Source organism: Chiloscyllium plagiosum, chromosome 10 (assembly GCF_004010195.1).
Source record: "Chiloscyllium plagiosum isolate BGI_BamShark_2017 chromosome 10, ASM401019v2, whole genome shotgun sequence".
NCBI classification, from domain to species: domain Eukaryota; kingdom Metazoa; phylum Chordata; class Chondrichthyes; order Orectolobiformes; family Hemiscylliidae; genus Chiloscyllium; species Chiloscyllium plagiosum.
In genome coordinates this window covers 36,285,081-36,312,771 of record NC_057719.1, presented here as the reverse complement: position 1 = coordinate 36,312,771, position 27,691 = coordinate 36,285,081, and the positions used below count along the sequence as shown (strand labels likewise).

At 39.0% G+C, this 27,691-nt stretch overlaps 1 protein-coding gene across 1 annotated transcript; it reads left to right on the top strand.

Moving 5' to 3' along the window:
* Positions 1 to 3: 3 nt before the first annotated feature.
* On the top strand, positions 4 to 21,549 carry LOC122553518 (protein delta homolog 1). Its single transcript, XM_043697403.1, has 5 exons — positions 4 to 233; positions 2,961 to 3,024; positions 12,201 to 12,331; positions 17,473 to 17,617; positions 20,049 to 21,549. Exons 1-5 carry the CDS (start codon positions 149 to 151, stop codon positions 20,791 to 20,793), a joined length of 1,170 nt encoding a protein of 389 aa, XP_043553338.1. The 5' UTR covers positions 4 to 148; the 3' UTR covers positions 20,794 to 21,549.
* The last annotated feature ends 6,142 nt before the right edge of the window (positions 21,550 to 27,691 follow it).

Here is a 27,691-nt window from a genome sequence, read left to right as displayed (position 1 = left end):
AACTTGGTGACCACCAGGAGGCGGTGTAACTCCTCTCAGGGAAGCCTCTCAGTGCAGGCTGCTCTGTGGGGAAACTGCTGCTAATTCATTCGGATCTGAATCTTTCCTAAGTGCTGTTCAGGTCTTCCGATGAGTGGAAGCTCTCAGTATGAAGACGGCCGTGGATCTCCACCGTGCTGTCTCGGTGTTAGCTTGCTGCATTCTGATCCTCATGGCCGGCGCCTTCGCTCAAGGTAAATTGAGACTTTATTTGACGCTATGTCCCGTGTCACGTCAGGCTCCGATTGAGAACCGTTACAATAACCGCCCCAGTCAGATTGGTGTATTTTCAATGGGGACCCAAGGTGTTCGCGATGACCCACGGACACTGGCGACAGTGTGAGCCGCTCCCTCCGCAGTGGGAAACCTGCATTTCTGCATCTGGGGCTTACTCGGATCAAACGAACTTTATAGAAATGAATTGATTTTCACAGATCAGAATCATATTAAACTAACTCCGTCGGTTAATATCAAATGCTGGATGTTAAAGTTCATCACACTTTTTCAAATATCCTTCCAAGACCCTTTCTGCTTAGACCTGTGGCGGAACTATATGGGTTAAACACACTTCCTTTAGAAAGGGTGAATTTACAATGTAAATGATACTGTAAAACAGATCTCGTATTTACGAACACATGCAGTGTACCTCTTAGACCTGCGCGTTCAGAACTGTCTTCTTTTAGGATTCAAAATGAAGAATGAGATAAGTGACACTTTTGGAAGATTTCATCATCTCACTCGAACAGCTAAAGCAAAACAATAATAGGCACCACCAGCCCAAGCCTTAATAAGTGAATTCATCCGCTGTATGGCCAGATAATATATATGGCATTCATTCCTGGTGGTGGCACATCCAATGAAATTAACATTTCTTTAAGAATTATGGTTCAAATGACGCTCCTTGCATTTTTAATGTGGGCGTCCAGAATACAATGAAGTTCCAAGAGCGGATCCACTGTCCCTCAGATTGAATGGGTAGACATCTACCTATTGGTCATGGCCCTTTCTGTAGAAAAACTCAGCAATATGACATTGTAGAAAGTTGGAGGAGGTGTTAGCCGGGAGTAGAAACCATTTTTAAACAACCCTTTGAAATGTAGAAATGGAGGGTGGGTGGGAGATGGACATGCATTATACTTAGCAATGGTGAAATGTTGTTCAGCTCCAGTGAGAGATGATAACCTGCCACCTTGTGTCCTTGGAAGTGAATGTGCTGACGCCTTGCCGCAGTTACACCATTGCAAGGATATACAATGTGTTATTTTTATTGTTAGTTTTATAACGCTTCAAATGTTCACCGTCTTGTTTGACTTTGTACTTTTTCCCTTGTGTTTATGGTCATCTTTCCTTAACAGTTTTGATGATGGAAACTTAACAGCTGACGTTCGTAGTTTTAACAAATCCACCGATACTGCCTGTCTCTCATATATTTTATTTTGGTACTGGAATCACATCGTTCTCTGTCATAAAACATGTGCAAAGAAGCTCTTGTCACACTTCTGATATCAACGTCGTAAAATCCATTTCTGGTATTGAAAGGGAAATGTTACAGCATTTATTTGGTAACAGCAATTATTAATAACCAGGGTCTAGGTGTGATTATGTAGAGCTTTCTGTACAGCACACACGCACAATGACTTCAAAGCTAAGGGTGCCGGAAATCTGAAATAAAAACAGCGAATGCTGTGAATATTCCGTAGCTTTGAAACTGGAGAAAGTTAGAATTATAACTAATTTTAACCAACAGAAACGGGAAAGTCGGAATGACAAAGAACAGGGAAGGTTCAAAGGCAGATGAGATTATATAACAGAAGGACCCTGGTGTTGCAGTGAAAGCAATAAGATTGTTATCCAAGTACTGGGGAAACCAAGGAATCATCTAAGCAAACAATGCTGTTTTATTTGGTTAGTGTGGAGAAAAATGTTGGGCTGAAGGTCCTGTTTCTACACTGTGGGGAATCTAATCTAAATGCCACACATACTGTTTTGGGTTTCTAAGACATAAATGTTGAGGAGAGTAATGATCTTGAATTCAACTGGTACTCTGATGCAGACAGTTGACTGTTGTTAAAGGTTCATAGCCCACGTAGCACATTTCACCAGTCGTCTCTCAGGTAGGCATGTGTAATTAGATACATTGCTGCACTGGCATTCACAGGTGGTTGACTCTACTGCAGAAGGCAGACTGACTGAAATCTTAGTTACTAATAAACCTACAATTCTCCTTGTTTTCCTGGACCTCTTTTATTCTATTGTACCATGACATATATTTAAATTTATTGTAAAAGTTATAGAAAACTTCTACAGTGCTAACATTCTCCTTCCCACATTCTTCCCACAATGTCATTCCTGCTAATACCATGTCTAAAATGGAAATATATATTCACCTTTTCACGTGTTTGTGCAATTCTGGAAAGTTGTTGGAATTTCTCATCTACAAGTTAAAATGACTTCTTAAAACTTTTCATGGACTTTTATTTCTGTTCTTGAAGAATCTGAAGGCTCAGTGGAATACCAAACACAGATGATTAATTAGCATTCCACTGCTTTTATTCGTATTTAAATTTCTTTAAACTTGATTAGCAGAACATTAGATCTCCAGTGCCGAACAATTCCATTATTAATTCAGTCCATTCTTTGAATTACACTCTGTGGATTTAAATATAAAATTAACTTGAAATTAAAGATTGCTGGGTAACCAGTCTAACCGTACCCTCCAGATATAAGGAGTGTATGAGGAGTAATTAAACCATTGCTATCTATGATATTAAATATCCATTGTAAATACTAATAGATACACAATGGAGTTAAATAATACATTGGAAACTGCAGAAGTAATATTTATACATGTTTTCTAGGGATGGTTACTCTGCTAATTAGTTGGGCAATCAGTAATTTACATTTTTCTTCTGTACCTGTAGGAATTGAATGCAAACGTGGCTGTCATTCAGTAAATGGATTCTGTGAAACTACTGGTGAATGCAGGTACAAACTCAACTATTTATTTAACTTGGGGAATATTATCTAAGATCCAGATTTGTGAAGAAGATAATTTTGTTTGTTTTTAATTACAAATGACCAATGTCATTTGACTAAACTGTCCAGCAATGGACTAGTTAAGTGTTAACATTGAATTTAGGAATGATTATAGCACAGACGAAGGCTGTTTGACCTGTGGAATCCATACTGGCTCTCTACAAAAAACATTATAGCTATTTCCACTCCTTGCTCATAGTGCTGTTGCTTTTCCCTTCAGGGGCTTAACCAAGTCAATTCACATCATTTGAATTTGCCAAACTGTAAGGCAATGCACTGTAGATCATTATTATCTGTTACATAAAAAAGGTCTTATTTATGTTTCCTGGTCTCTTGGCGAATCACTTTTAATCTAGGTCCTTGACTGTTCTGCAATGGGAAGAAAGTTTCTAACTACTCTTTCTGGACCCCTGTAAATAAAGTCATTGTACTCATGCTGGATCGTAGGGCTGCTGTCTCATTAGAGAGATATGATGGTGGTGGTTTCACCTAAGGGTAACCACACCTCAGGCTAGGGAAAGGTTGAAAAGGATGGCCTTCACGGTAACCTCAGCTAGTGTGGAAATTGAACCCATGTTGTTGGTATCACTCTGCAATTGCAAACCAGCTATCCACTCCATTGAGCTAACCAAACTCACCAAGACACTTATCAAATCTCCTCTGAACCTTGTCTACTGAAAACAATCCCATCATCTCCATTACATACCCTCCTTTGACTTTATGACACTATGGCTTTGACTGGTTCCATCCCACTCCCAGGCTGAACCAAATTGTTTAAAACTTTGGTGTCATACTTGACTCCAAGATGAGCTTCCAATTACTTTATTTTTATAACTGCACAAAACCCTACTATGTGCTTGCCTACACTGCCTCCAGCTTAACCAGTTCCCTGATCTTAAAATGATCATCCATGTTTACAACACACTCCATAGTATGACTGTCTAAACCCTCCAAGATACTTGAACTCCTCCAGTTCTGACCTCCATCATTAATTTTAATCACTTCACCATTAGTATTATGCCTTCAGCTGCTAAGACTCCATACCTTCCTTCATCACTTGTTTTTCCTGTCTGATGTTCTAGCATGTATCAAACAGTGCTGTATTCCGATGGCATCTAAGTTAAATAATACTGAGGTTTGGATTCGTCATCCCAAGAGTATTGAGCATGGTTCCAGTTGATATGGCCAATTGGAGTTGCACATTATTCATGATTTTTTTACTAAATTAAAGTCAATTACTTTTCAATTTTGATTGACCAAAGACTCAATTCTCAGGGTTTTTTTTTTTTGCCAGTCATCATTTTTGTGGAGTTTCTAAAGCTACCATCTCCCCACTCACCACCTCCCCTGACCCTTGGTTAAAGGTGTAGCTTCTAAATGGAAGAACCCTTGAAAAAATTCTGTCACACCCACCTAGCAAGTCAAGACAATTTTCCTCTTTTTAATCTTTATTGAACAGTAGTTCCCTGAATGTCTAATTACAGAAAAACATAGAAATGTGGGAGGTTTGAATTATAAGAAGAGGGTGGATGGACTAGGACTTTTTCTGTGGAGCACAGGAGGCTGAGGGGTGACCTTATCAAGATTTATAAAATCAAGAGGGATATGGAGAAGATGATTGGCCAAGGTCTTATTCCAAGGGTAGGCTATCCGAAACTGGAGTGCAAAGGTTTAAGGTGAGAGTGGAAAGATTTAAAAGGATCCTGAGGGGCTATTTTTTCACACAGAGTGTGGTGCACATATAGAATGAGCTTCCAGAAGAAGTGATACAGGTGAGCACAATTACTACATTTAAAAGACATTTGGACAGGTACATGGATAGGAAAGGTTTAGGGGGATATATACTAAATGTAAGGAAATTTGAGCAGTTCAGTTCAGGAAACCTAGTCGGTATGGACGAATTGGGCTGAATGGTCTGTTTCCATTCTATATGTCTCTACAGCTCTATAAATGGTTTTAATAAATACCATGTGGGAAGAGTCAGAGTTAGAAATGCAAATCTTTTCAAGGCTCAAGTAGAACATCTCCAGTGTGGATTGAGAGAAGGTGATGCTGAAAATACTTTGTATTTAAGAGCTGAGTTCCACTCTCATGGGTTGGGAGGGGCCAGGTGAAGGCTCCAGAAGGGAAAGCTGAAAACTGACGTCTGTGCTAAAGAATAGATTTATGCATCATGCTCGCCATTTTTAATGGTGATGCCCCTCAAGAGAACACAGAGGTCCATTTTGGAAAGTAGTGAATTTCCCTTTTAAGCAAAGTGATCATTTCTGATTGTGTCAGACATATTCAAAGCAAATCACCAAGCACCTTACACTGACACATTGCAATGATTCTTTTTGTGAATATTTCTACAAGGTATTTAATTTTAATTCTGCTCACTAGCCTAAAAGAAAAGTAGGGTGGCACTGTGGCTCAGTGGTTAGCACTGCTGCCTCACAGCACCAGGGATCTGAGTTTGATTCCTATCTCGGGCAACTTGTCTGTGTGTCTCCCCATGTTTTCGTGGGCTTCCTCTGGGTGCTCCAGTTTCCTCCCACAGTCCAAAGATGTGCAGGTCAGGTGAATTGGCCATGATAAATTGTCCATAATGGTAGGTGCATTAACCAGGGGTAAATACAGGGTAAGGGAATGGGTCTGGGTGGGTTATTCTTCGGAGGGTCAGTGTGGACTTGTTGGGCCAAAGGGCCTGTTTCCATACTGTAGGGAATCAAATCTAAGGTCTATGAATATTGTTGGCCAATCAGCATATGTAGATCAGTAGTGGGCTGCCTGGCTTTAACTAGGATTACGATGCTAAGGATATTGATTTTATGAGGACAGCTTGATAGACCTTAGAATATACCCTGCTTGATGTCCCTTTGAAGATGCAAATGACACACAGATATTGTCCATCTGAAATAAGGGATTTGCATTTATTTATTTTTATGTGTTGATTCCTGGATAAATAAATGACAGGCTAAAAGTGTTAAGTATAATTTTGTTGCTTTAAAGAAGCAAATCTTCTGCTAAAATTGTCAATCTTACTTCTGCATTGTTGTCTCTACTTGTCACATCCTTGGTTTATCTTAATAACTGATGCAGTTGAATTTACAAAAAATGAGAGTATTTGTTAAATAAAGTTGCTTGCTTGCCATATCTTTAATAACAAAATACTATTAAGAGCCATGACAATCATGTTAATTTAATATTTTGATTCCAGTGCGGTTGTGAATATTAAAAATTTGTTTGCATACATGTGCTGAGTATGGTTGCATGATGATGCAGCATATCAGTTGATCCTCCACATTTTGCATTTTCTAATCTTAATGTGCCAGAGTTAATCACATTTTTACATAAATTGTTTTAGTTTAAATGCAATCGGTCATTTAGATGTAATGCTGCTGCAGATATTATTCCAGACCTGCCATTAAACAATGTCAATATTCTGTTTTTGGTCACATGTTTCTCTTTTACAGTGGGGCGCCTGTCTTTTTCTACAGCTCTTTATTAAATGGACTCATGTGTGATATTCCTAAATGTAGTCCTGACAGATTCTTTCTTCTGGGAGAACAGTTTGAAGGATGAAGTATCAACTTTCAATAGAATCATACAATCTAGAAAGAGGTTGTTGAGATTGCCATATCTATGTTAACTATTTGATTAACCGTATAATTCATTTTTATGCATTACAAACACATCTTGTGTTACAGGGCATCCATTGAATTTTTATAACATCAGCAGGAGGTTTCAGAGGCAAAATGATTAAGAAACCCTGCTCCAGACATTCCTTCAGAAGTAATTCTGATAATATCCCAACTCTAGAGAATGTGAAATTCAAAAATTATCTTGCTATTTGTGGAATGGATCTGTCGTCAATGCGGGGAATTTAACACATACCTATTGTCACTTGGTGATGGCTGATATTCATCAGTATTTTCAGATGTTCATGGCATCATTACTGACTGGGCCAGTCTCTAATTGCCTTTGAGAAGGTATGGTGAGCAGCTTTCTTGAACTGCTGCAGGCCATGTTGTGAAAGTACACCCACAGTGCTGTTGCGTAGGGAATTCCAGGATTTTAATCCAGCAGTGATGAGTGAATGAAAATATATTTCCCTGTACAAGAATCATAAGAAGTTAGCAAGTGGTTAGAAAAGCAAATGAAATGTTGTGGAGATTGCAGTACAAGTGTGGAAAAGTCTTGTTAGAATTGTACTAGGCTTCGAGGGGACAACACTTGGAACACTGTGAGGTGTTTTCATTTCTTTACCAAAGGATATATTTTGCTTGGAGAAGGTGCAGTATATTTTAACTAGATTGATTCCTTGGATGAGAAGATTGTCATATGATTAGAAGCTGAGAAATTGGGCACATACTGTCTCAAGTTTAGATCTAAGTGAGATATAAAGAATTCTGAGGGAGCTGAGATAGTAGGGTCTGAGCTGAATTTTTCACGCCAGATGTCAGATGGTACAGAATTCGGGCAATGGGAGGGGTAGTGTAAACTTCAATGTGAGGTCAGTGACATAGAGTCATAGAGGTGTACAGCATGGAAACAGACCCTTCGGTCCAACCTGTCCATGCCGACCAGATATCCCAACCCAATCTAGCCCCACCTGCCGGCACCCAGTTCAAGGTTGAGATTGATGGACTTTTGGATTCTAGGAAACAATTACGTGACTTGGCGATCAAACTGGGAAAAGGAGCTGATGCTGCAGCATCTTCCTCAATGGTGGAGAGGTTTTGATGGGCTCTGTAGCCCACTCCTGCTCCAGTTTTTTATGTTCAGGACAGCATGGTATGTAACTTGGACAATAACTTGCATGTGCCCATAGCCTGTTCCTCTGGGGCAGCAGTGGTTGTGGGATTGGAAGGTGCTATTGAAGAAGCTGTGGTGAGTCATTAGAGTACAGCTTGTAGATGGTACACACAGTGGCTACAGCTACAGTACACCAATGCTGATGGCAGTAAGTATCTAAGGTGATGAATGGGTTGTCTATCAATTGCACTGTTTAGTCCTGGATGGCATTGAGCTTTCTGAGGGTTTTTGAAGCTGCACTCATCCAGACAAGTGGAGAGTATTCTCCACGAGGTGATGCGGCTTTCCATTCCAGAAGTTGTACAACAACATAATTGACTGTTGTCAATGCTCAAATCCTTATTGACCATTTGTTTCAGCAGATAATCTTTCTTCAAGTTTGCTTCAATTTTCCCTACCAGTGAGTCAAGCAACATAGTTCTGAAGTTTTCTGATAGTCTAATAGATGCACGCAGCACTACGTTAGACCATAGTTTCAATTCACAACAGTAAATAGGAAGTGCTGAAAACCTCAACAGGTCAGGCAGCATCTATTCAGAAAGAAACAGAGTTAACAGGCTACATTTTACCAAACATTGGCTGTCAAATTTGCAGAGTTTCAAGGGAAGGCTTTTCTTTGCAAGTTTTAGCGATCTCACACAGTTCTCCATTGTTTACTCATTATGTGCAATATTATTCCAGTGTGCTATCTTGCTTTCCCCAATGGCGGAATACTTACCACTGCCAAGATCTTTCACCACCCCTCCAGCTGTGGACCAGATAATTCACTGCAAGCCACAAATAGCCCTTCACAGACACATAATGGGAGTTAAATAAAGACGTTCAGCTTCCAAGGGAACAAAGGTGCAACAGGTGCTACCTCATTGTAAATAGAAACTCACATTTGTACATTTATCGCTACTCTCCATCAACGTCTACCTGATTGAGTGTCATTATAACCACAACTGCAAAATCTAAGCTGCCTCCAATGAGTGACCCAGAAGGAGGCCAAAGTGCAAACATTGGAAAGGAGCATGTAAAATCATGGGTATCCAACCAATTCCTCTTTACACTTTGGGAGGCCAAATGCAACAGGAAAGTATACAGTAAATGGCAGCACTCTTAGAATCTATAGAGGAATATGCAGGGAGATCTTGGGGTGTAAATCCACAGGTTTCTGAAAGTGGAAACAAAGTGGATAAGGTGGTAAAGAAGGTAAATGGCATCCTTGCCTTCATCAATCAGGGCATTGAGAATAAAGTTGGCAAGTCTTGGTGTAACTGTAAAAACTTTAGTTGGGCCACATTTAGAGTATTGTGTGCAGTTCTGGTTGCTGCATTATGGGACTGATGTGGAGGCTTTGGAGAGGTTGCAAAAGAGACTTATTGGGATGTTGCCTGGATTGGAGTGTATTAGCTCTAAGGAGAGTTTGGACAAGTGTGGATGTGTTCACTAGAGTGTTGAGGGCTGAGGGAAATAAGTAAAATAATGAGAGGCAAGAATTGGGTGGCAAGTCGGAGTAAAAATGTCAAATACTCGAGGGCATAGGTTTAAGATGAGAATGAGACAGTTTAAAGGAGATGTGTGAGGAAAGTTGTTTACATTAAGAGTGATTGGAGCTGGAATATGCCAGGGGAGGTGTCATATGCAGATAGGATAACAGTGTTTAAGAGGCGCATAGACAAGACATGAAAAGACAGGGAATAGAAGGAAACGTATCATGTGCAGGGAGGTGGGATTAATTTAGAATGGCATCATGGTCGGCACAGATTTGATGGGCCAAAGACCTGTTTATGTGCTGTACTGTATTCTATTTTCGATGTTTGAATCACCTCCCCCACCTGTGAGATGGTGTGCAGAACCAGCATTGGGCTGTCAAATCACCTCAGGACCCACAACTCCAGAGTTTACCTCTGCCTTAAAAATATTCAAAGATTTTGTCTTCCACTGTGTTCCAAGGAAGAGCATTCAAAAGACTCACTACCTTCTCTGAGAAAAAACAAATATCCTCATTTCTGTCTTAAATGAACAATCCTTCCTTTTAAACAGTGACCTCAAGTTTTAAAGGGTGAGCCATGGTGGATAAATTTATACAAACTCTTACCTTATATACTAGTCATTTCTCGAATTTCTTTTTGGAAATCTAACTGTATGGACATCCCTCTCTAAGTCTAAAATAGCAGGGTTCTAGAAAAGTGCATAAAAAAATTGCACAAGGTTCCTGATGTGGGATGTGGCCACATTTTCAACATAAGGAGAATTCTTTACACAGATCATTCTACTATAACGTGTGTTTCGTTAGCACAAATTGGCTATAATGCGATTGATGAATTATGAATGTTGTTTGGATGACGCAAAATCTCTACTGAACAAGTATAGAGGTTTTCTATTATCGATCTTCTAAAGCGAGATTTTCTATAATGGTTTTCATAGCATGATTTTCTATGGCGCAAGGTTGCAGAGGAACACAGTTGTCACATTATAGCAGAACAACCTGTATTTGAAAGCATTGCTCACATAGTTTTGTCCTTCGGTGAAGCGAGTTACCCCATGAAGTGAACAATAAACAAAGGACATTGCAATTTTAACTTTAAAACTAGTTATCTTGTCAATTACTACATTTAACCAATTGACCAATTAAAATAAATCTCTCCATCTAAGCTGTACCAGCATTTAAAGTCTTTGGTTTCCTGTAATTGTGCAAATGTTTAAATTATTTATCTTAAACATTGCTTTAAATTTAGTGAGTGTTTTTTTACAAGCATTTATTTTAAACAAATAATTCCTCAATTAAAATAGCAGAATTTCATTTAATTGTGTTAAGTTTTTAAGTGTTTTATTTTACATGAATAATTTTGGGCTTATAGCCAGACAATTGTTCAGACATTTTCCCATTTTACCAGGATTCTTTAAGCAGTAGTGCAGAAATATTCTTATTTTACATTCTTTTGTCTTCAGTAATTAATGTTTTGCCTTGTTTCCATTTTTAATAACTGTCCTTTTTGTCTTTTAAGAATTTCCATTTTAATGTTTCAGTTATCTATTTTTATTTCTCTTTTTTTTTAACCAATGGGGATTTTAAAGCATCTTGCATCTGGTTTTCTCCTCTGCTAGCAGATTCATACAAACGTGCACAAAATTACAAGGTGCTTCATGATTGTGAACAAATGATTTAATTATCATGCTGCTGTAGGATTATTTACAATTCTTGACCACACCTCTGTACTGCTTTGAGTCATTGTGTTCATTTTGCTAGTTCAGTTTTCCACTTGTTATTTTAATCTTATTCAATTGAATCACAATAAATAGAATACATTATTATTTCTTGTTTTGCTCTGCAAAGAATTTCATATGGCCAGACTCACAGGGATTAATGTGTGATGAGGCACAGATAATACAAAGGTGTCAAAATGAAGCAGAATGTGTCTTTTTATAAAATGGAATTTAAGGAGGTGTTGGTACTATTTTCTCACATTATGTCATGAGAAGAAAAGTAAGCCCTTTACTGTTGTGAAGGAGGAGAGAAACAAATTCATTTACCTAAAGGTAATGATTGGACAACTTTGACACAGATTCACCGACTGTCCTCACATAGGAATGGGGCATCAAGATATCTGGGGAAATGAAGAAGAAAACCCTTCAATTACATATCAAAACTACCCAAAGTTTGAAGTCCTCACCATTAAGATTTCATGCAAGACTTTCTAAATCCATTTTCACTACTCACACTTTAATTACTTTGAAAATTTCACCTTTGTATAGATACCTTGCAAAAAACATTTATGCCCATAAAATATGGTTATGCCATCTTCAGGCATATTCATTTATGATGTTTAAAGCAGAAGAGAAGCAGGCAAAGATAACAGAGATAAACTAAACTAAAACAGAGCAAAAATAGAAATAGTACTTGAAAATGAAAAACAAAGGCACAGGACAAGTGTTACAGCAATTATTTCTCCAGAATTATTTCAAATGAATTCAGTACTGTTTAATCTTTGTTGCTTGTATTGATAAATGGAACCAAAGGAAAGAAGTTGCAAACCTGTGAAGTGATTGTAACAAGGTCAGCCAGGTCGACGTCGTAGAATATGAGTTCTCTGATTTGGGCTGTTAACCTGGTCCAATTAGGGAATCCTGGCTGACAGATATAAACAGGAGTATCAGGGTTTTGTTCACCCTAGGAGCTGACTCTGCGCTAGCTGGGTCAGTGTCATATACTGTGCACGTGTAAATAAAAGGTGACTTGGTCATAGGATACTGGCCTCCGTGGAGTGAGTTCAACCTGGTTCTTAGCCACATACCATTAGTGACACTTTGCCTAGAATCTCAAAGCTGTTTCTCTGTTACAGGTGTAAGTCTGGCTGGCAGGGAGAGCTATGCGATCAGTGCATTCCTTTTCCTGGCTGTTTACATGGAGACTGCACGAAACCTTGGGAATGTGCATGTGAGGAAGGCTGGACAGGCAGCCTCTGTGACACAGGTTTGTTGATGCATGCTGTGTTCTGCAAATACAAAAGGAAAGCTGTAATATCCTCGATATAAATTTAAAGCAACTGTCAAATACCGAGAATTATTTTTGAGCCTGATCAAAACTTGGGTTTGAATACTTATCAGTAAATTTATTTTTAGGTGATGTTTTTCATTTTGAAGATGGGAACCTATCTAGAAATATTCCCTTTTAAAAAGGGTTGATTTTATATGAACTTCATGTTTTGTGTTCAAGTATTTTTGTTCCATATGGTTAACATTTTATGGTAATTTAAAAGTTAGAGAAAGAACCTGAATGTCTTGAATAAAGCTCTCCCATCTTAACTACCATTTTTCTACCACTTCCTGTAACCATTTTACATTTTTCTTTCCCAATTGTTTTAAATAACAATATTGTTTCCTACCCCAATAGTCACTTATAGTAAATTATTATAATAACTGTGTGAAAAATTTTGTATTCTCCTTTTGTTATTCTAATTATAATGCTGTATTTATGCTTCATTTTCCAATTTACCAACCAGTGGAAACAATCTTTCAATTATTTATCCTTTCATGATTATTGGTACTTTGAAACCTCTTTCTCTTTAACCATCTCCAAATCAGTGAATAGTAATTGAATGCTTAAAGCTATTATCTAGATAGCTCCTGCAAGAAATAAAATTGTGTTTTTGTTGCTTAGTCTTAAGGTTGCTTAAAGCCTTGGATGCTCCTTCTTCTTTCTGTAGCCTTGTTAGACAGGCACGTTGAGTGCCTCTACACACTTGGGTCAATTACCCTTAGTACGTACATGATCCCAATCTGTGTAATTTGGAGCAAGGTCAAGAATTATAAGGTAAATGGAAACACTATAATAATATACACATCAGTTCCCTTAAAAGAGTCTATGAATCTTTGGCCCATGAAGTTTACGTGTCTATAATTATCTATCTAACTCCTTCGAGATGTAACTTTCCATCCTTCAGGCCTGTTATGAAGGTGTAAGGGGTACTGTACTTTTAAGGAAATTGAAAGCTAGCAAGAACTTAGAAAAGCACACACAGTGCTGGAAGAATTTACAATGTAACTTTTGGTTCAGCAGAACCAGCACTGGCTGAGTTGCTATGAAACAAAAACAAATTCAAATACGGCCAATCAATTTAAATTATGGCCCAAAATACCAAACTTCAATCAAGTTTGAATTTATGACAATATTAACACCAACAAAACGGACTGATGTTTTGGGGTATGAAACTGAAAAAAAAAATTGAACAGTTGGAGGAGAACTGCTGAGCCACCGACATGTACAGACTGCCCAGAGAATAGCTCTCTTAAAGGTACCTTTATCTATCAATGACCTATAAAACAGAAATCCCTAAGAAGAAGAAATGAAAACAGAGGAAGATACAAAGAGAAGATTTGACAGCTCGCTGATTTTGAAATTTTTGGAAAATCCTAATTGGGGGGTTTTATTGGACTAGTATTATAGTGGGGAGGGTAAAAGATAGGTTAGAGAAAGGAGTTGTAAATAGTTGTTAGTTAATATTCTATGTTAGACTTAAAGAATAAAGTTCTTAAATTTTTTTGAACTTTAAATAGTGACTTTTTGGATAGTTCTTGGCCTCTCAAATTTTAACAGATTATCACATGGGATAAATCTTTTTGGTGTTGCTGGTTTAAATTAGCAAGGAGGGGTTTACCCCATATCATAACAGCCTTTGGGATAAATGTTGTTCTGAAAGATTTTAGTGCAGTACGCTTTGGCTTGTGTCTCCATTACATTCTCACCAAATTCCCTTAGTTTCTCGGGTACACACCAGCTAGAAACCTATTCTTTCAGATCCATTCCTGTCATTAACAATATAAGCTGACAAAAAGCATAACAAATTCAACCTGGCCAGTTGTTGCTCTATCAGGTTATGTTCAAATAAATTGATGGAAGTTGCCTTTGACAGTATAATCAAGTGATACAGAGGAATCTAGCTCCTTACCTTATAATATTCTTAGTTCAAACATGGACAAAAGAGCTGAACTCTTGGTGAGATGAGGTCAGAATAACTTCTCTAAACATCAAAGCAGCATTTGACTGAAATTGGCATCAAGAAGCCCTAACGAGAATGGAGTTAATGTGAATCAAGGCAAGCCGCTGGTTGGAGTCATACCAATCAGAAAATAAGGTGATTGTGATTGTTAGAGGTCAGTCATCTCAGTCTGAGCCCATCATGTCTGGAGTTCCTCAGGGGAGTGTTTGAAGTCCAGCCATCATCAGTCCTTTCATCAATAACATTCCCTCTTTCATAAGATAACTGTACAAAGTTCACCAACATTTGTGACACCTCAGATACTGAAGCTGTCCATGTCCAACTGCAGCAGGATAAACAATATTCTGACTTGAGCTTACAAATTCAATGTGCATGGGAAATGTCCCAAGGCAGGGCAATGCTCCCTCTAATTTTTCTGAGGTCCATATGTGGCAGTCATTTCGAGAACTAGAAGTCAATATGTTGCACACCAGTTGGCAGCTGTGATAGCATAGTTTAGAGGAAACATTAGGTTTTTGGGGGGGGGTGGGTGGGGGCGGTGGGGTTGTACGGGTAGGAGCTTTATGATTAAATAGGAGGTGATAGTAGTGTAGTGGCAATGTCACTGAATTAGTAATCCATAAGCTCAGGCTTATTAGTAATCCATAATCCACAAGGGTTCAAATGCCAGCCTGAGAGTTGTGGAACATAGATTCAATTAATATGTCTGAAATACGTAAAGCTAGTCTCAGACATGGTAGCCTTGAAGCCATAATTGATCATTGTAAAAACTCATCTGGCTCACTAATGTCCATTGGAGAAGGAAATCTGCCTACTTTACTCAGACTGGTCTACATCTCACTTCATAACAATGTGGTTGACTCTTAACTGCCCTCTGAAATGGTCTAGCAAGCTTTTCAGTTCAAGGGAAATTAAAAATGGGCAACAAATTCTGGCCTTACCAGTGATGCTCATATCCCATCAAAGAATAAAGGATGGGTGGTATTCCTGCACCTTTGTTAACCCACCATCAGGATAAGAATTCAGACCATTAGGCAAAAAACGTCTAATTGTTTTCATGGCTAATTCTTGCTGTTGGATAGATTCTTTTGAAGATTTCAAGTTAGAACTTAATAAAAGGTTATTTAAAAATGCAATGAATTCATTTTTTAAAATATTGCATTCCTTTCAACATTAAGGCAATCAAGATGATGATTACTAAGAACATGCTCAGGGAATATAAACAAGGCATTGTATTAGAATTCTGCTGTTCTTAAATATATCTATGTATAATCTGGTGCATAAATTACATTTTAAGTTATACTTCAAATGAAATAATTTGAATTAAAAATTAAACACTTTCTTCAATAATGTATCTTTATTCGTATGTGGTTTCTCTGGCCCTGACTCTCTAATTTATAATCTAACCGTGGGTGTTGGCATGTTCAGTGGCAGTTGGCTCACAGCCCCTATCACTGAGTAAGCACATCAAATCCAGCTCCAGTCACCTTGCTAAGAACTGACTAGTGAGCTTCTCAGCCAATCACAGGTCCTGACAGTAGAACCTCACCTCGCCCAATAGCTTCCACATCCTAACCAGGGGACTCAATGATGAGAAGATAGTGGGAGTCACATGGAAAGTTGGGAATTTATTGCCACTGAAGGCTGTGGAGGACCCATCATCGAATATATTTAAGAATATATATGAAGAATATATTTAATATCATGCTGCAACTATACAAAACACTAGTGTAGCTGCACTTGGAATATTGTGTACAGTTCTGGTCGCCATATTTCGGGAAGGATGTGGAAGCATTGGAAAAGGTGCAGAGGAGATTTACCAGGATGTTGCCTGGTCTGGAGGGAAGGTCTTATGAGGAAAGGCTGAGAGACTTGGGTCTGTTTTCATTGGAAAGAAAAAAGCTAAGAGAGGATTTAATATAGACATACAAGATGATCAGAGGATTAGATAGGGTAGACAGTGAAAGTCTTTTTCCTAGGATGATGACGTCAGCTTGTACGAGGGGACATAACTACAAATTGAGGGGTAATAGATTTAAGACAGATGTCAGAGGGAGGTTCTTTACTCAGAGAGTGACAAGGGCATGGAATGCCCTAAATGCCAATGTAGCTAGCTCAGCCACATTAGGGAGATTTAAACAATCCTTGGATAAGCACATGGATGATGATGGGATTAGTGTGGGGAGACGAGCTGAGAATAGTTCACAGATTGGCGGAACATTGAGGGTTGAAAGGCCTGTTTTGCACTGTATTGTTCTATATTCTAAGACTGAGATAGACAGGTTCTTTAGTACCAAGGGGATCAAGGTTTAAGGGGAGAAAGCAGGAGAATGGGGTTGAGAAACTTATTAGCCATGATTGAATGATGGAGCAGATTCGATGGGTTGAATGGCCTAATTTCTGCTCCTATGCCTTATGGCCTTATGGTCATTGGGGCAAGGGATGGATTCAAAGGCCTTCCACTTGCAACCTCAATCTAGCAGGTAGGTCATCCTGGTTTCCAGTAAACCAGTCAATTTCTGTGCCTGCTGGGAAGCAGGTGGTCAGGACACTGGCAATTTGAGGCCCTTTAAGGGACTTAATTACAGGCAATTCAAGAAATGTACTTTCTCCCCCAGCACTCAATAGCTGAGGTGGTGAGTGAGTGGCAAGTATCTCTCCGAGGCAAATTCTTTTTATATTCATTCACAGGATGTGGCATCATTGGCTAGGCCAGCATTTGTTGGCCATAGCTAATTACCCAGAGGGCAGTTGAAAGGCAACCACATTGTTATGAGTCTGGAGTTTCATATAGACCAGGTAAGGACAGCAGATTTCCTTCCCTAAAGGGCATTAATGAACCAGATGGGATTTTCCCAACAATTGACAACGGTATCACGATTAAATTCTTAACTCTAGATTTTTATTGAATTCAGTCCATGGCAGGATTTAAACCCAGGAGCCCAGAAGGTTACCTGAGTCCTTGTATTAATAGCTTAGCAATAATACCACAAAACCATTGCTTGCCCCAATAGTTTTCCCAACTATTGGTCCACCTTTGCTACCTTCCTTGCCATGAACAGGCAGAAGAAATTGCACCCTTAATTTTAATTAACTGCATTATTTTTCATTACAGCCTCCAACAGCTGCTCACCTGTGCAGCCCTGTGCTAATAATTCTACATGTATAGAGAGCGAAGATGGTGGCTTCATATGTATCTGTGGACAGGAGTTTATAGGAACCCATTGTCAACTTCGGAAGGGGTCCTGCCACAACAAACGGTACGGGATGCATGCTATCTGTACGACAGGATTTCAAGCAGCTTGCTAAGTTTCTAAAACAGATATTAGGAGTGAACTATTTTTGGCTCATCTGACCTCATCCATTCAGAATGACTTCAGTGCCCTCCACTGTAGCAGTCAAATGATCCATAAATAATACCAAGCGATTTTCGTTTCTTCTTCTATTCAATCCTAAATTTGTCCTTTAATTTAAATGTGTCACCACTTTAATTTCCTCATTTTGATTTCTATCATGTCCACATGCCGAAGAGAGCCCTAAGCTCCAAAATAATAAATTTAGATTCATCCTAATGCATATGCATTCATGTCAGTGACAGATAAACTGCATTATACTGTACTGGAATTAATCTAACTGCTTTATTGCATTTCTGAATAAGTCATATTGAATAATAAATCTAAAGCTGCAAAAGGTTACTGTTTAACTGAAGTTCATTGAACAGCAAGTGGTTTAAAAATCTCTTTGGCAGATCCGTACAATAGAATAATACTCAATGATCGAATAAATTGGAACAAAGAAAGAGGTCTTTCAGCCTATAGTACTTGTGGTAAAGCTAGCTCTTCATCTCAAAAAATGTATCTAATTTCACTTGCTTTCTCCATATACTTTCAAACTCTATCCAATCCCTACTTAAATCAGGTTTGCAGTTTGTGCCTCAAAGGTCACTTACATTTTAGGCCATTTAGCTTGACAAGTTTTGCAGTCCTTTAGAGTTGATGGCTGCCTTTAAGTTGTCCTGATATTGGGTTCCCCAGAGAATTTTCATCCAATGATCAGGATAGCTGTGAGCGACTGTAACCTGCTGACAGGACAGATTTTGCATATTGTCTACAATACTCTTAATGGTGACATAAATCTGTATCATGCCTTGCTTTTCACACACCCTATGTTCCCCACCTTCTTATCGAAATGTAAAATATGGCTGGAAAATGCCAAGTTTCACCTTCACCTCTGGAAACAGAGAAGCATCTCCAAGATAAAAATGAAAGCCTTTCAGTCAAATTTATATTTCCAAGTGTGAATCATTTGATAAACTACAGAACAAACTGTACATCTACTTGAATGTTTGTTTATAAATTATTTTGCTTATATTGAATTATTTAACAAATATTGATAATTATTAGTGCATATCTATCAAGGACTTTGCAGGACTAACTCAAAACTACATATAATATCTAATCACAATATTACTATTTAACTGTTCACTAATTCACATGTGTTTATGGATGTTATTTTACAGGTTTAAATTTATGTATATCTGTATTTTTATCATAACTGTGCAGGTTTGTTATTTACTATGAATGCTTTCCAGTGAGAAGTTCAGAACAACCTTACTTGTGGCAACAGAGTTGTACAGTACATGATTGTTGGAAGTTATGCAGTCCATTGAAACCCATAGTTAATTGGAAAAGCATGTACAATGCCCCAAATCCACTCCCACAAGTCAGGGATGGGATGGAATACTCCCCACGAGCCTGGATGGGTGCAGCTTCAACAACACTCAAGAAAGTTGACCCCATCCAGGACAACGCAGCCCACTTGATTGCAACCACATTCACAAGCATCCATTCACTCCACTATTGATGCTCAGTAGAAGCAGTGTGTTATCTACCAAGATACACTAAACAACTCACCAAAGATCATCAGAAGGCACCTTCTAAACTCATGATCCCTTCCATCTAGAAGGACAAGGGCAGCAGATACATGGGAACATCACCACCTACATGTTCCCTTCCAAGCCACTCACCATCCTGACTTGGAAATATGTCAGTGTTCCTTAACTGTTGCTTGAATTCCTCTCTCAGACATTGTGGATGAACCTACAGCATGTGGATTGCTATTGAAGAAGACAGCTCACTAATACCTTCTCATGGGCAACTAGAAGTGGGCAATAAATGCTGGCCAGTCAGCAATGTCCATGTCCCATGAGTGAACAAAAAAGACTGGCATTGTTGTAACAGGCTGAGAGAGGTTGTAGCATCACTTCTTGTAATCCTAGGGCCCATTTTCCTTTCTCTGTGCCTGGACCAGTTGGATGACATTAATGCCCTTAATACTTTGAAACAAGGTATAGAGAAAGCCATGATCACAGGGAGCCAGAGTGATCTATGAAGAAAAGAAAATTTTAAATTAATGGAAAAAGAAAAGGTTCAGTTTGAGACATGCATGTTCCACATAATTTCCCTCTATTTAAGAGTCTGCATGTGTCCAATTTCCCAGGAATGAGACCAAAAAAAATCTCTTAATTGTATTAATGGGAACAATGCCCTTTACTCAAGGAAGTAAAAATAGCAGACATTGCCATTTCATGCTAACATTGGATTCCAAAAAAGCTGGTATGATAGTTTCAAGGTTATTGATACATTACAGATGAATCAATTCAATATCTATTACTTACTTATTTGATTACAGGCCACTTTGTCAGAATGGAGGAAGCTGTTTTGATGATAACAAGGCTTATTGCTTTTGTTTGCCTGGTTTTACTGGTGACTTCTGTGAAATAAGCATCGATAACTGTCACCCAAACCCTTGTGCCAACAATGGAACCTGCACAGATCAGATTTCTGGATTCAGCTGTACTTGCCCTAATGGATTCACTGGCAAATTCTGTGATTATTCAGTCACATCTTGCCTTAGCCATCCATGTCAAAATGGAGGCACTTGCCATGACCATCTTGGAGGAGGATTTTATTGTAATTGCCTGCCTGAATATGAGGGAGAAACTTGCCAAACACAAACATTTAATCATGACACAAAGCACAATGTTTCTAAGCATGCAGTAACACGTTGGATTAGACATGGCAAACCCCTCCAACGATCATTGCATTTCTCTCATAAATCAATGCATCAACAAGGTAATGGCATGTTGACAATCACAGTCAAAGAAACCATTCACAAATCCAACTCACTGCTGAGTAGTAGTCAGGTGATCTGTTTTACTGTGCTTGGATTATTGACATGTCTTGTGATCCTAGGGACTACAGGGATTATTTTCTTCTACAAGTGTGAAATATGGCTGGCTAATGTTAAGTATCGTCATCTCCTCTGGAAACAGAGGAAACGTCTCCAAGATAAAGATGAAGACCTTTCAGTCAAAATTATCTTTCCAAGTGTGAATCGATTGACAAACTATGGAAAAAACTATACATCTATCTGAATGTTTGTTTGTAAATCAATTTGCCCATATTATATTGAATTATTTAACAATATATTTAGAATTATTAGTGCATATTCCAGCATTTTGTAATAATTATTGTTTGAATGTTTTTGATAATTGTTATGTTTAGAAACATATACATGAATTTATGTGAATTGTAAATTGACCAAGTGGAAACTTATACATTATGATGGTATTTTTAAATTACCACAACACTGTAACCTGCAGAATGGGATAGCAATGAGTTAAATGTTCTTTTAATTGTGCACGATCTGATTGAACAAGGCATAGAAAAATCCTACTTTTGTCTGAATTCATGATTTATATATTCTGCTTCAATAGATTTAGCTACTGTGTCTAAAAGTTCAATTTTGTAGGCCATTCTCACGGAGTTAATTTTCATATGGTTTATGTTTGAGGGGTTGATGCATTTGCTTGATTTGGACCCAAGTGAAATGCAAAAAAAGGTTGTCATAATGGATAAAGTAAAAATCACCAACACTAAAGAATTCTTGATAACAATCTAATATTTATTGATTTTATAACGGGATTTCTTAACAGCATGCTATACATAAACTACCGATAAGTATTTATAATCACATTTACATTTGTCACTCACAAATGTAGTCACAAATATGGTCAATTTAATCATTTGAAAGAATTAAAAACAACAATTAAAATATGTTGTAGCATTTTTTTACCAGTGCTCATTTTCAATAGAATTTCACCTTTATAATAAAATCAAATCATTAGCAATTACAGGATTATTCTTTATTTCTGAAACTTTTGATTTTTGATCCTTGAAAACTAAGATTGACTTTTACACGAAGTGTATGAAAAATTGTGTTTGTTTACACTTTAGATGAAAAATCATCAGGTCGATTTTTACATTTTATGAGAAATGAGAAATTTTACATTAAATTATTCAAAAGCTTAGTAAACTCATGTACAAATTGAAAATTTTGCTGTAGTAATCTCACGCTATTGATACAATGTTCATTTCCCATCATAAATACATTAAAAAATTCATTTAAGAGCAATTGACCAAATAGACACTTATGTTTGACTGCTATATGATATACATAATTACCGATGCATTGAATAAATAGAATTGTAGTCAGTGGTATCTATTTACAAGGTTAATTATTCACTTAATATGCTACTCAGCAAGTCTTTTGTGAGGAATGTGTCAAGAGACTAACTCATTGAATCTATAAATCTAGAAACAAATCCCAGACAAGCATGAGAGACCATATAATCACCGCAAATAGCCTCAAAGGTGGTATGTCAGAAAGGAAGGACATGTATTTACATTGTGCCAGCCATCAAGACAACTCAGTCAATGATTGGTTATTGTAAAGAAATACACAGCCAATTCCATTGATCAGTGAAATAGTAATGAGATAATTTCCGTCCTGTTCATAGAGACCAACAATCTTTAAAGTGAAATTTAAACTTCCAGCTCATAGCTGAAGAGATGGCATAAGTTTTCACATTTTTGGAGTTTTACTGTTACGAGCAAACCATGAGCAAAATGCTAAAAATAAAAGCAAAATACTGCACCTGCTGAAAATCTTAAAAGAAGGGATGTGCTGGAAAATCTCAGCAGTTCTGGCAGCAATGGTGGAAAGAAAAATTGAGTTGATGTATTGAGTGCAATATGACACTTCCATATGAAGATGTGTAGAAAGGTGGTGGATTTTTTGTTGTTGAGAGAGCTACAGCATCATAGGAACAGGAATAAGCCATTTATCCTATGGAGCATGTTCGCATCATTCAAAATGATCATAGCTGATCTTTACTTAAATGCTTTTTGCTTTCTCCAAACTCAGACCTTTGCAGCAGGGGAAGTATTGCATATTGCTATCATTGATACAGTATTAACCCAGAAACTCTGCTGATGTTCTGGGGACCAAGATTCAAATCTCACTAGTGGAATTTGAATTCAATTAATGAAAAGAAAACCTGAAATTAAGAATCTACTGAACACCATGAAACTACTGTTGATTGTTAGAAATACCCATCTGGCTCACTAATACCCTTCAGGTAGGAACTCTACCATTGTCATCAGGACTGGCCTACATGTGACTCCAGACCCACAGCAATGTGGTTGACTCTGAAGTGCTCTCTGAAATGGCCTAGCAAGCCACTCAGTTTCAATCGCTGCAAATAAATGAAACTGGACAGATAACCTGGCATTGACCTAAGCATCAGAAAAAACAAGAACAGAAACTGCACCTGCCATGTTGACCCTGCAAAGTCCATCTAACTAACATCTGGGAGCTAGTGCCAAAATAGGGAGAGTTGTCTCTCAGACTAGTCAAATAACAGCCCGACATAGTCACACTCACGGAATTATACCTTACAGACAATGTCCTGGACCCAACCATCACTACCGCTGGATATGTCCTGACCCACCAGCAGGATAGTGGCAACAGAGTGGTACACAGTCCAGAGAGAGTTGCCAGGGGGGCCTCATTATTGACTCCAGACCCCATGAACGTTCATGGCTTTAGGTTAAACATAAGCAAGGAAATCTCCCACTGATTATGAAATACCATCCTCCCTCAGATGATGAATCAGTACTCTTCCATGTTGAACAATGCTTGGAGGAAGCACAAAGGGTGGCAAGGGCACACAATATACACTGGATTTTAATTACTACCACCAAGAGTGGCTCAGCAGTAGCATTACTGTTCAAGCTGGTCGGATCCTAAAGGACATAGCTGCTAGACTGGATCTGCGGCGCGTGGTGAGGGAACGAACAAAGAGGGAAATACATAGTCGATATCATCCTCCCCAATGTGCCAGCTGCAGATCATCTGTCCAGGCCAGTTGAAGTAAGAGTAACCACCATACAGTTCTTCTGGAGACAAAGACAAGCCTTCACATTAAAAATAATCTCCATCATGTTTACACCACCACTGTGCTAAATGGGACAGACTTCGAACAGACCTAGCAACTCAAGATCAGGCATCCATGAGGTGCTGTTAGCCATCAACAGTAGCAGAATTGTACTCCAACACAATCTGTAACCCCATAGCCCAGCTTAGCCCATACTCACTCAACCAATACCATGCAGCCAGGGATCAACTCTAGTTCAATGCAAAGTGCAGGAAGGCATGCAATGAACAGCACCAGGCATACCTGAAGATGATGTGTCAACCTGGTGAAGCCACCAAACAGAATTACTTGCATGCCAAAAAGCATAAGCAGCAAGTGATAGACAGAATCATGCAATCCCACAACCAAGTTCTGTAGTCCTGCCACATTCAGTCATGACTGATGGTGGACAATTAAATAGCTCACTGAGGAGGAGGATCCACAAATATCCCCATCCTCAATGATGGAAGACCCAGCACATCAGTGCAAAGATAAGGTGGAAGCATTTGCAGCAACCCTCAGCCAGAAATGCTGAGTGGATGATCCATCATAGCCTCCTCCAGCATTATGGATAACAGTCTTCAGCCAATTCGATTAACTTCATGTTGGAGACACTGGTTACTGCAAAGGCTGTGGGCCCTGACACCATTCTGACAATAGTACTGAAAATTTGTACTCCAGAACCTGCAGGATAAATCCAACCTGGCCAATAACTGCCCCATCAGTCCACTGTGATCATCAGTAAAGTGACGGAAGGTGTCATCAGCAGTGCAATTAAGCAGCACCTGCTCAGCAATAATCTGCTCAGTGACGCCCAGTTTGGGTTCCTCCAGGGCCACTCAGCTCCTCATTACAGCCTTGGTTCAAACATGGACAAAAAAGCTGAATTCCAGAAATGAAAACAGAAATTACTGGAAAAACACAGCAGAGGAACTTAATTCCACAGGTGATATGAGAGTGACAGCTCTTGACATCAAGACCTCATTCAACTGAGTGCGGCATCAAGGAGCCCAAGCAAAAATACAATCATCAGTGGGCAAACTTATTGGAGTCATACTTAGCACATTAGGAAGATGTATGTGGTTATTGGAGGTCAGTCATCTCAGCTCCAGGACATCTCTGCAAGTCAGGTTGGTGTTCTAGGCCCAACCATCTTCAGCTGCTTCATCAATGACCTTCCCTCCCTCGTAAGGTCAGAGGTGAGGAGATTTGCCGATGATTGCACAACGTTCAGCACCATCCTTGACTCCTCGTATCCTGAAGCAGTCCAAATACTACAAGGTTTGGACAATGTTCAGGCTTGCCCTGACAAGTGACAAGTAACATTCACACCACACAAATGCCAGTCAATGACCATCACCAATAAGAGACAATCTAACTATTTCCCCTTGACATTCAATAATGTTACCATCACTGAATCCCCCACTATTAGTATCCTGGGATTACCATTGATAAGAAACTCTTTGGATTTGCCACAACGTACAGTGGCTACAAGAGTGGGTCAGAGGCTAGGAATATTGCAATGAGTAACTCATCTCATGCCTCCCCAAAGCCTGTTGACCATTTACAAGGCATAAATCAGGAGTCTGATTGAATACTTCCTATTTGCCTAGATGGGTGCAGCTTCAACAGACTCACTAAGCTTGATACCATCCAGGCCATTTGACTGGCGCTGCATCCACAGCATCCACTCCCTCCATTACTGACACTCTGTAGGCATAGTATGTACTATCTACAAGACGCTCTATAGAAATTCATCAAAGATCCTTCAACAGCACCTTTCAAATCAATGACCACTTCCATCTAGAAGGAGAAGGCAGCAGATGGAACACCAGCACCTGCAAATTCCCTTACAAGCCACTCACCAATCTGACTTGGAAATATATCAGCGTTCCTTCACTGTTGCTGGGTCAAAATCCTGGAATTACCTTTCTAAGGTCATTGTAGGTCAATTTACGGCACACAGACTGTAGCAGTTCAAGAAGGCGACTCACCATCACCTTCTCAAGGGCAACTAAGGACAGGTAATAAATGCTGGCCAGCCAGTGATGCCAATGTCCCATGACTAAATAAAATAAGGTCATCGGTAATCAGAAAGCTATCAATCTCTGCCTTAAACATATGCAAAGACTGAGTTTCCATACCATCTGTGGTACAGAATTCCAAAAGTTCACAACCCTTTAGAATAAAAAAATTTCCACATCTCAGAATTAAGAGATAGGTTGGTTAGGGATAGTCACACGTTTTTGTGAAGGATAGGTCGTGCCTCACAAACTTTACTGAGTTCTTTGAGAAGGTGACTAAACAGGTGGATGAGGGTAAAGCGATTGATGTGGCGCATATGGATTTCAGTAAGGCATTTGATAAGGTTCCCCACGGTAGGTTATTGCACAAAATACGTAGGCATTGAATTGAGGGTGATTTAGCTGTTTGGATCAGAAATTGACTAGCTGAAAGAGGATAGAGGGTGGTAGTTGATGGGAAATATTCATCTTGGAGTTCAATTACTATTGGTGTACTGCAGTGGTGTTTTGGGACCACTGCTGTTTGTCATTTTTATAAATGACCTGGATGAGGGCATAGAAGGGTGGATTAGTAAATTTGCAGATGATATCAAGGTCAGTAGCGTTGTGGGTAGTGACGAAGGTTACAGAGAGATGTAGATAAGCTGCAGAGCTGGGCTGAGGGATAGCAAATGGAGTTTAATGCGGAAATGTGTGAGGTGATTCACTTTGGAATGAGTAACAGGAATGCAGCGTACTGGGCTAATGGTAAGATTCTTGGTAGTGTAGATGAGCAGAGTGATCTCAATGTCCATGTATACATTGAAAGTTACCACACAGGTTGATAGGCTTGTTAAGAAGGCATATGGTGTGTTAGCTTTTATTGGTAGAGGGATTAAGTTTCGGAGCCACAAGGTCATGCTGCAGCTGTACAAAACTCTGGTGCAGCCGCACTTGGAGTATTGCGTACAGTTCTGGTCACCACATTATAGGAAGGATGTGGAAGCTTTGGAAAGGGTTCAGAGGAGATTTACTAGAATGTTGCCTGGTATGGAGGGAAGGTTTTATGAGCAAGGTGTGAGGGACTTGAGGCTGTTTTTGTTAAAGAGAAGAAAGTTGAGAGGTGACTTAATTGAGACATATAAGATAATCAGAGGGTTAAATAGGGTGGGCAGTGAGAGCCTTTTTCCTCGGATGGTGATGGCTAGCACAAGGTGACATAGCTTTAAATTGAGGGGTGATAGATATAGGACAGATGTCAGAAGTAGTTTCTTTACTTGAGAGTAGTATGGGCGTGGAACGCACTGCCTGCAACAGTAGTAGACTTGCCAACTTAAAGGGCATTTAAATGGCCATTGATAGGCATATGGATGAGAAAGGAATAGTGTAGGTTAGATGGGCTTCAGATTGGTTTCACGGGTCAGTGCAACATCGAGGGCTGAAGGGCCTGTACTGTGCTGTAATGTTCTATGTTCTATGCTCTGAGAAGAATGGCAAATTATTTTAAAATTTTTTTTTAAGGACCCTGATTCTAGATTCCACAGCCTGCTTGTTTTACAGCATATCTTGTCTGTACCTTTAAGTCTTTTATAAGTTTTAATGTTTCTCTGTGAAATGCAAGAGAAAACAAGCCCAGTTTGCACGACCTCTCTTCATAGAATAGTCCCACTATCCTGATGGACCTTTGTCACACTCTTGCTATAGAGACCAAACCTGCACACTGTACTCCATGTGCGGTCTAACCAAGTTCCTATACAAGTGAAGTAAGTTTTCATTATTCCTGTACTCAAATCCTTTTAGGATAAAATTTAACATTCAATTCAGTTCTCAACAGCTCACTGCACCTGCATGTTAGCCTTCAGTGACTTCTCCACAAGGACCTCTCGGTCCCTTTGTGCATTTGCACTTTCCAACCTCTTATCAGCTAAGACATACTCTGCACATCTGTTTCTCCCAACAAAGTGGATAACCTCACATGTTTTCACATTATATTCCAACTGCCATGTTCTTGC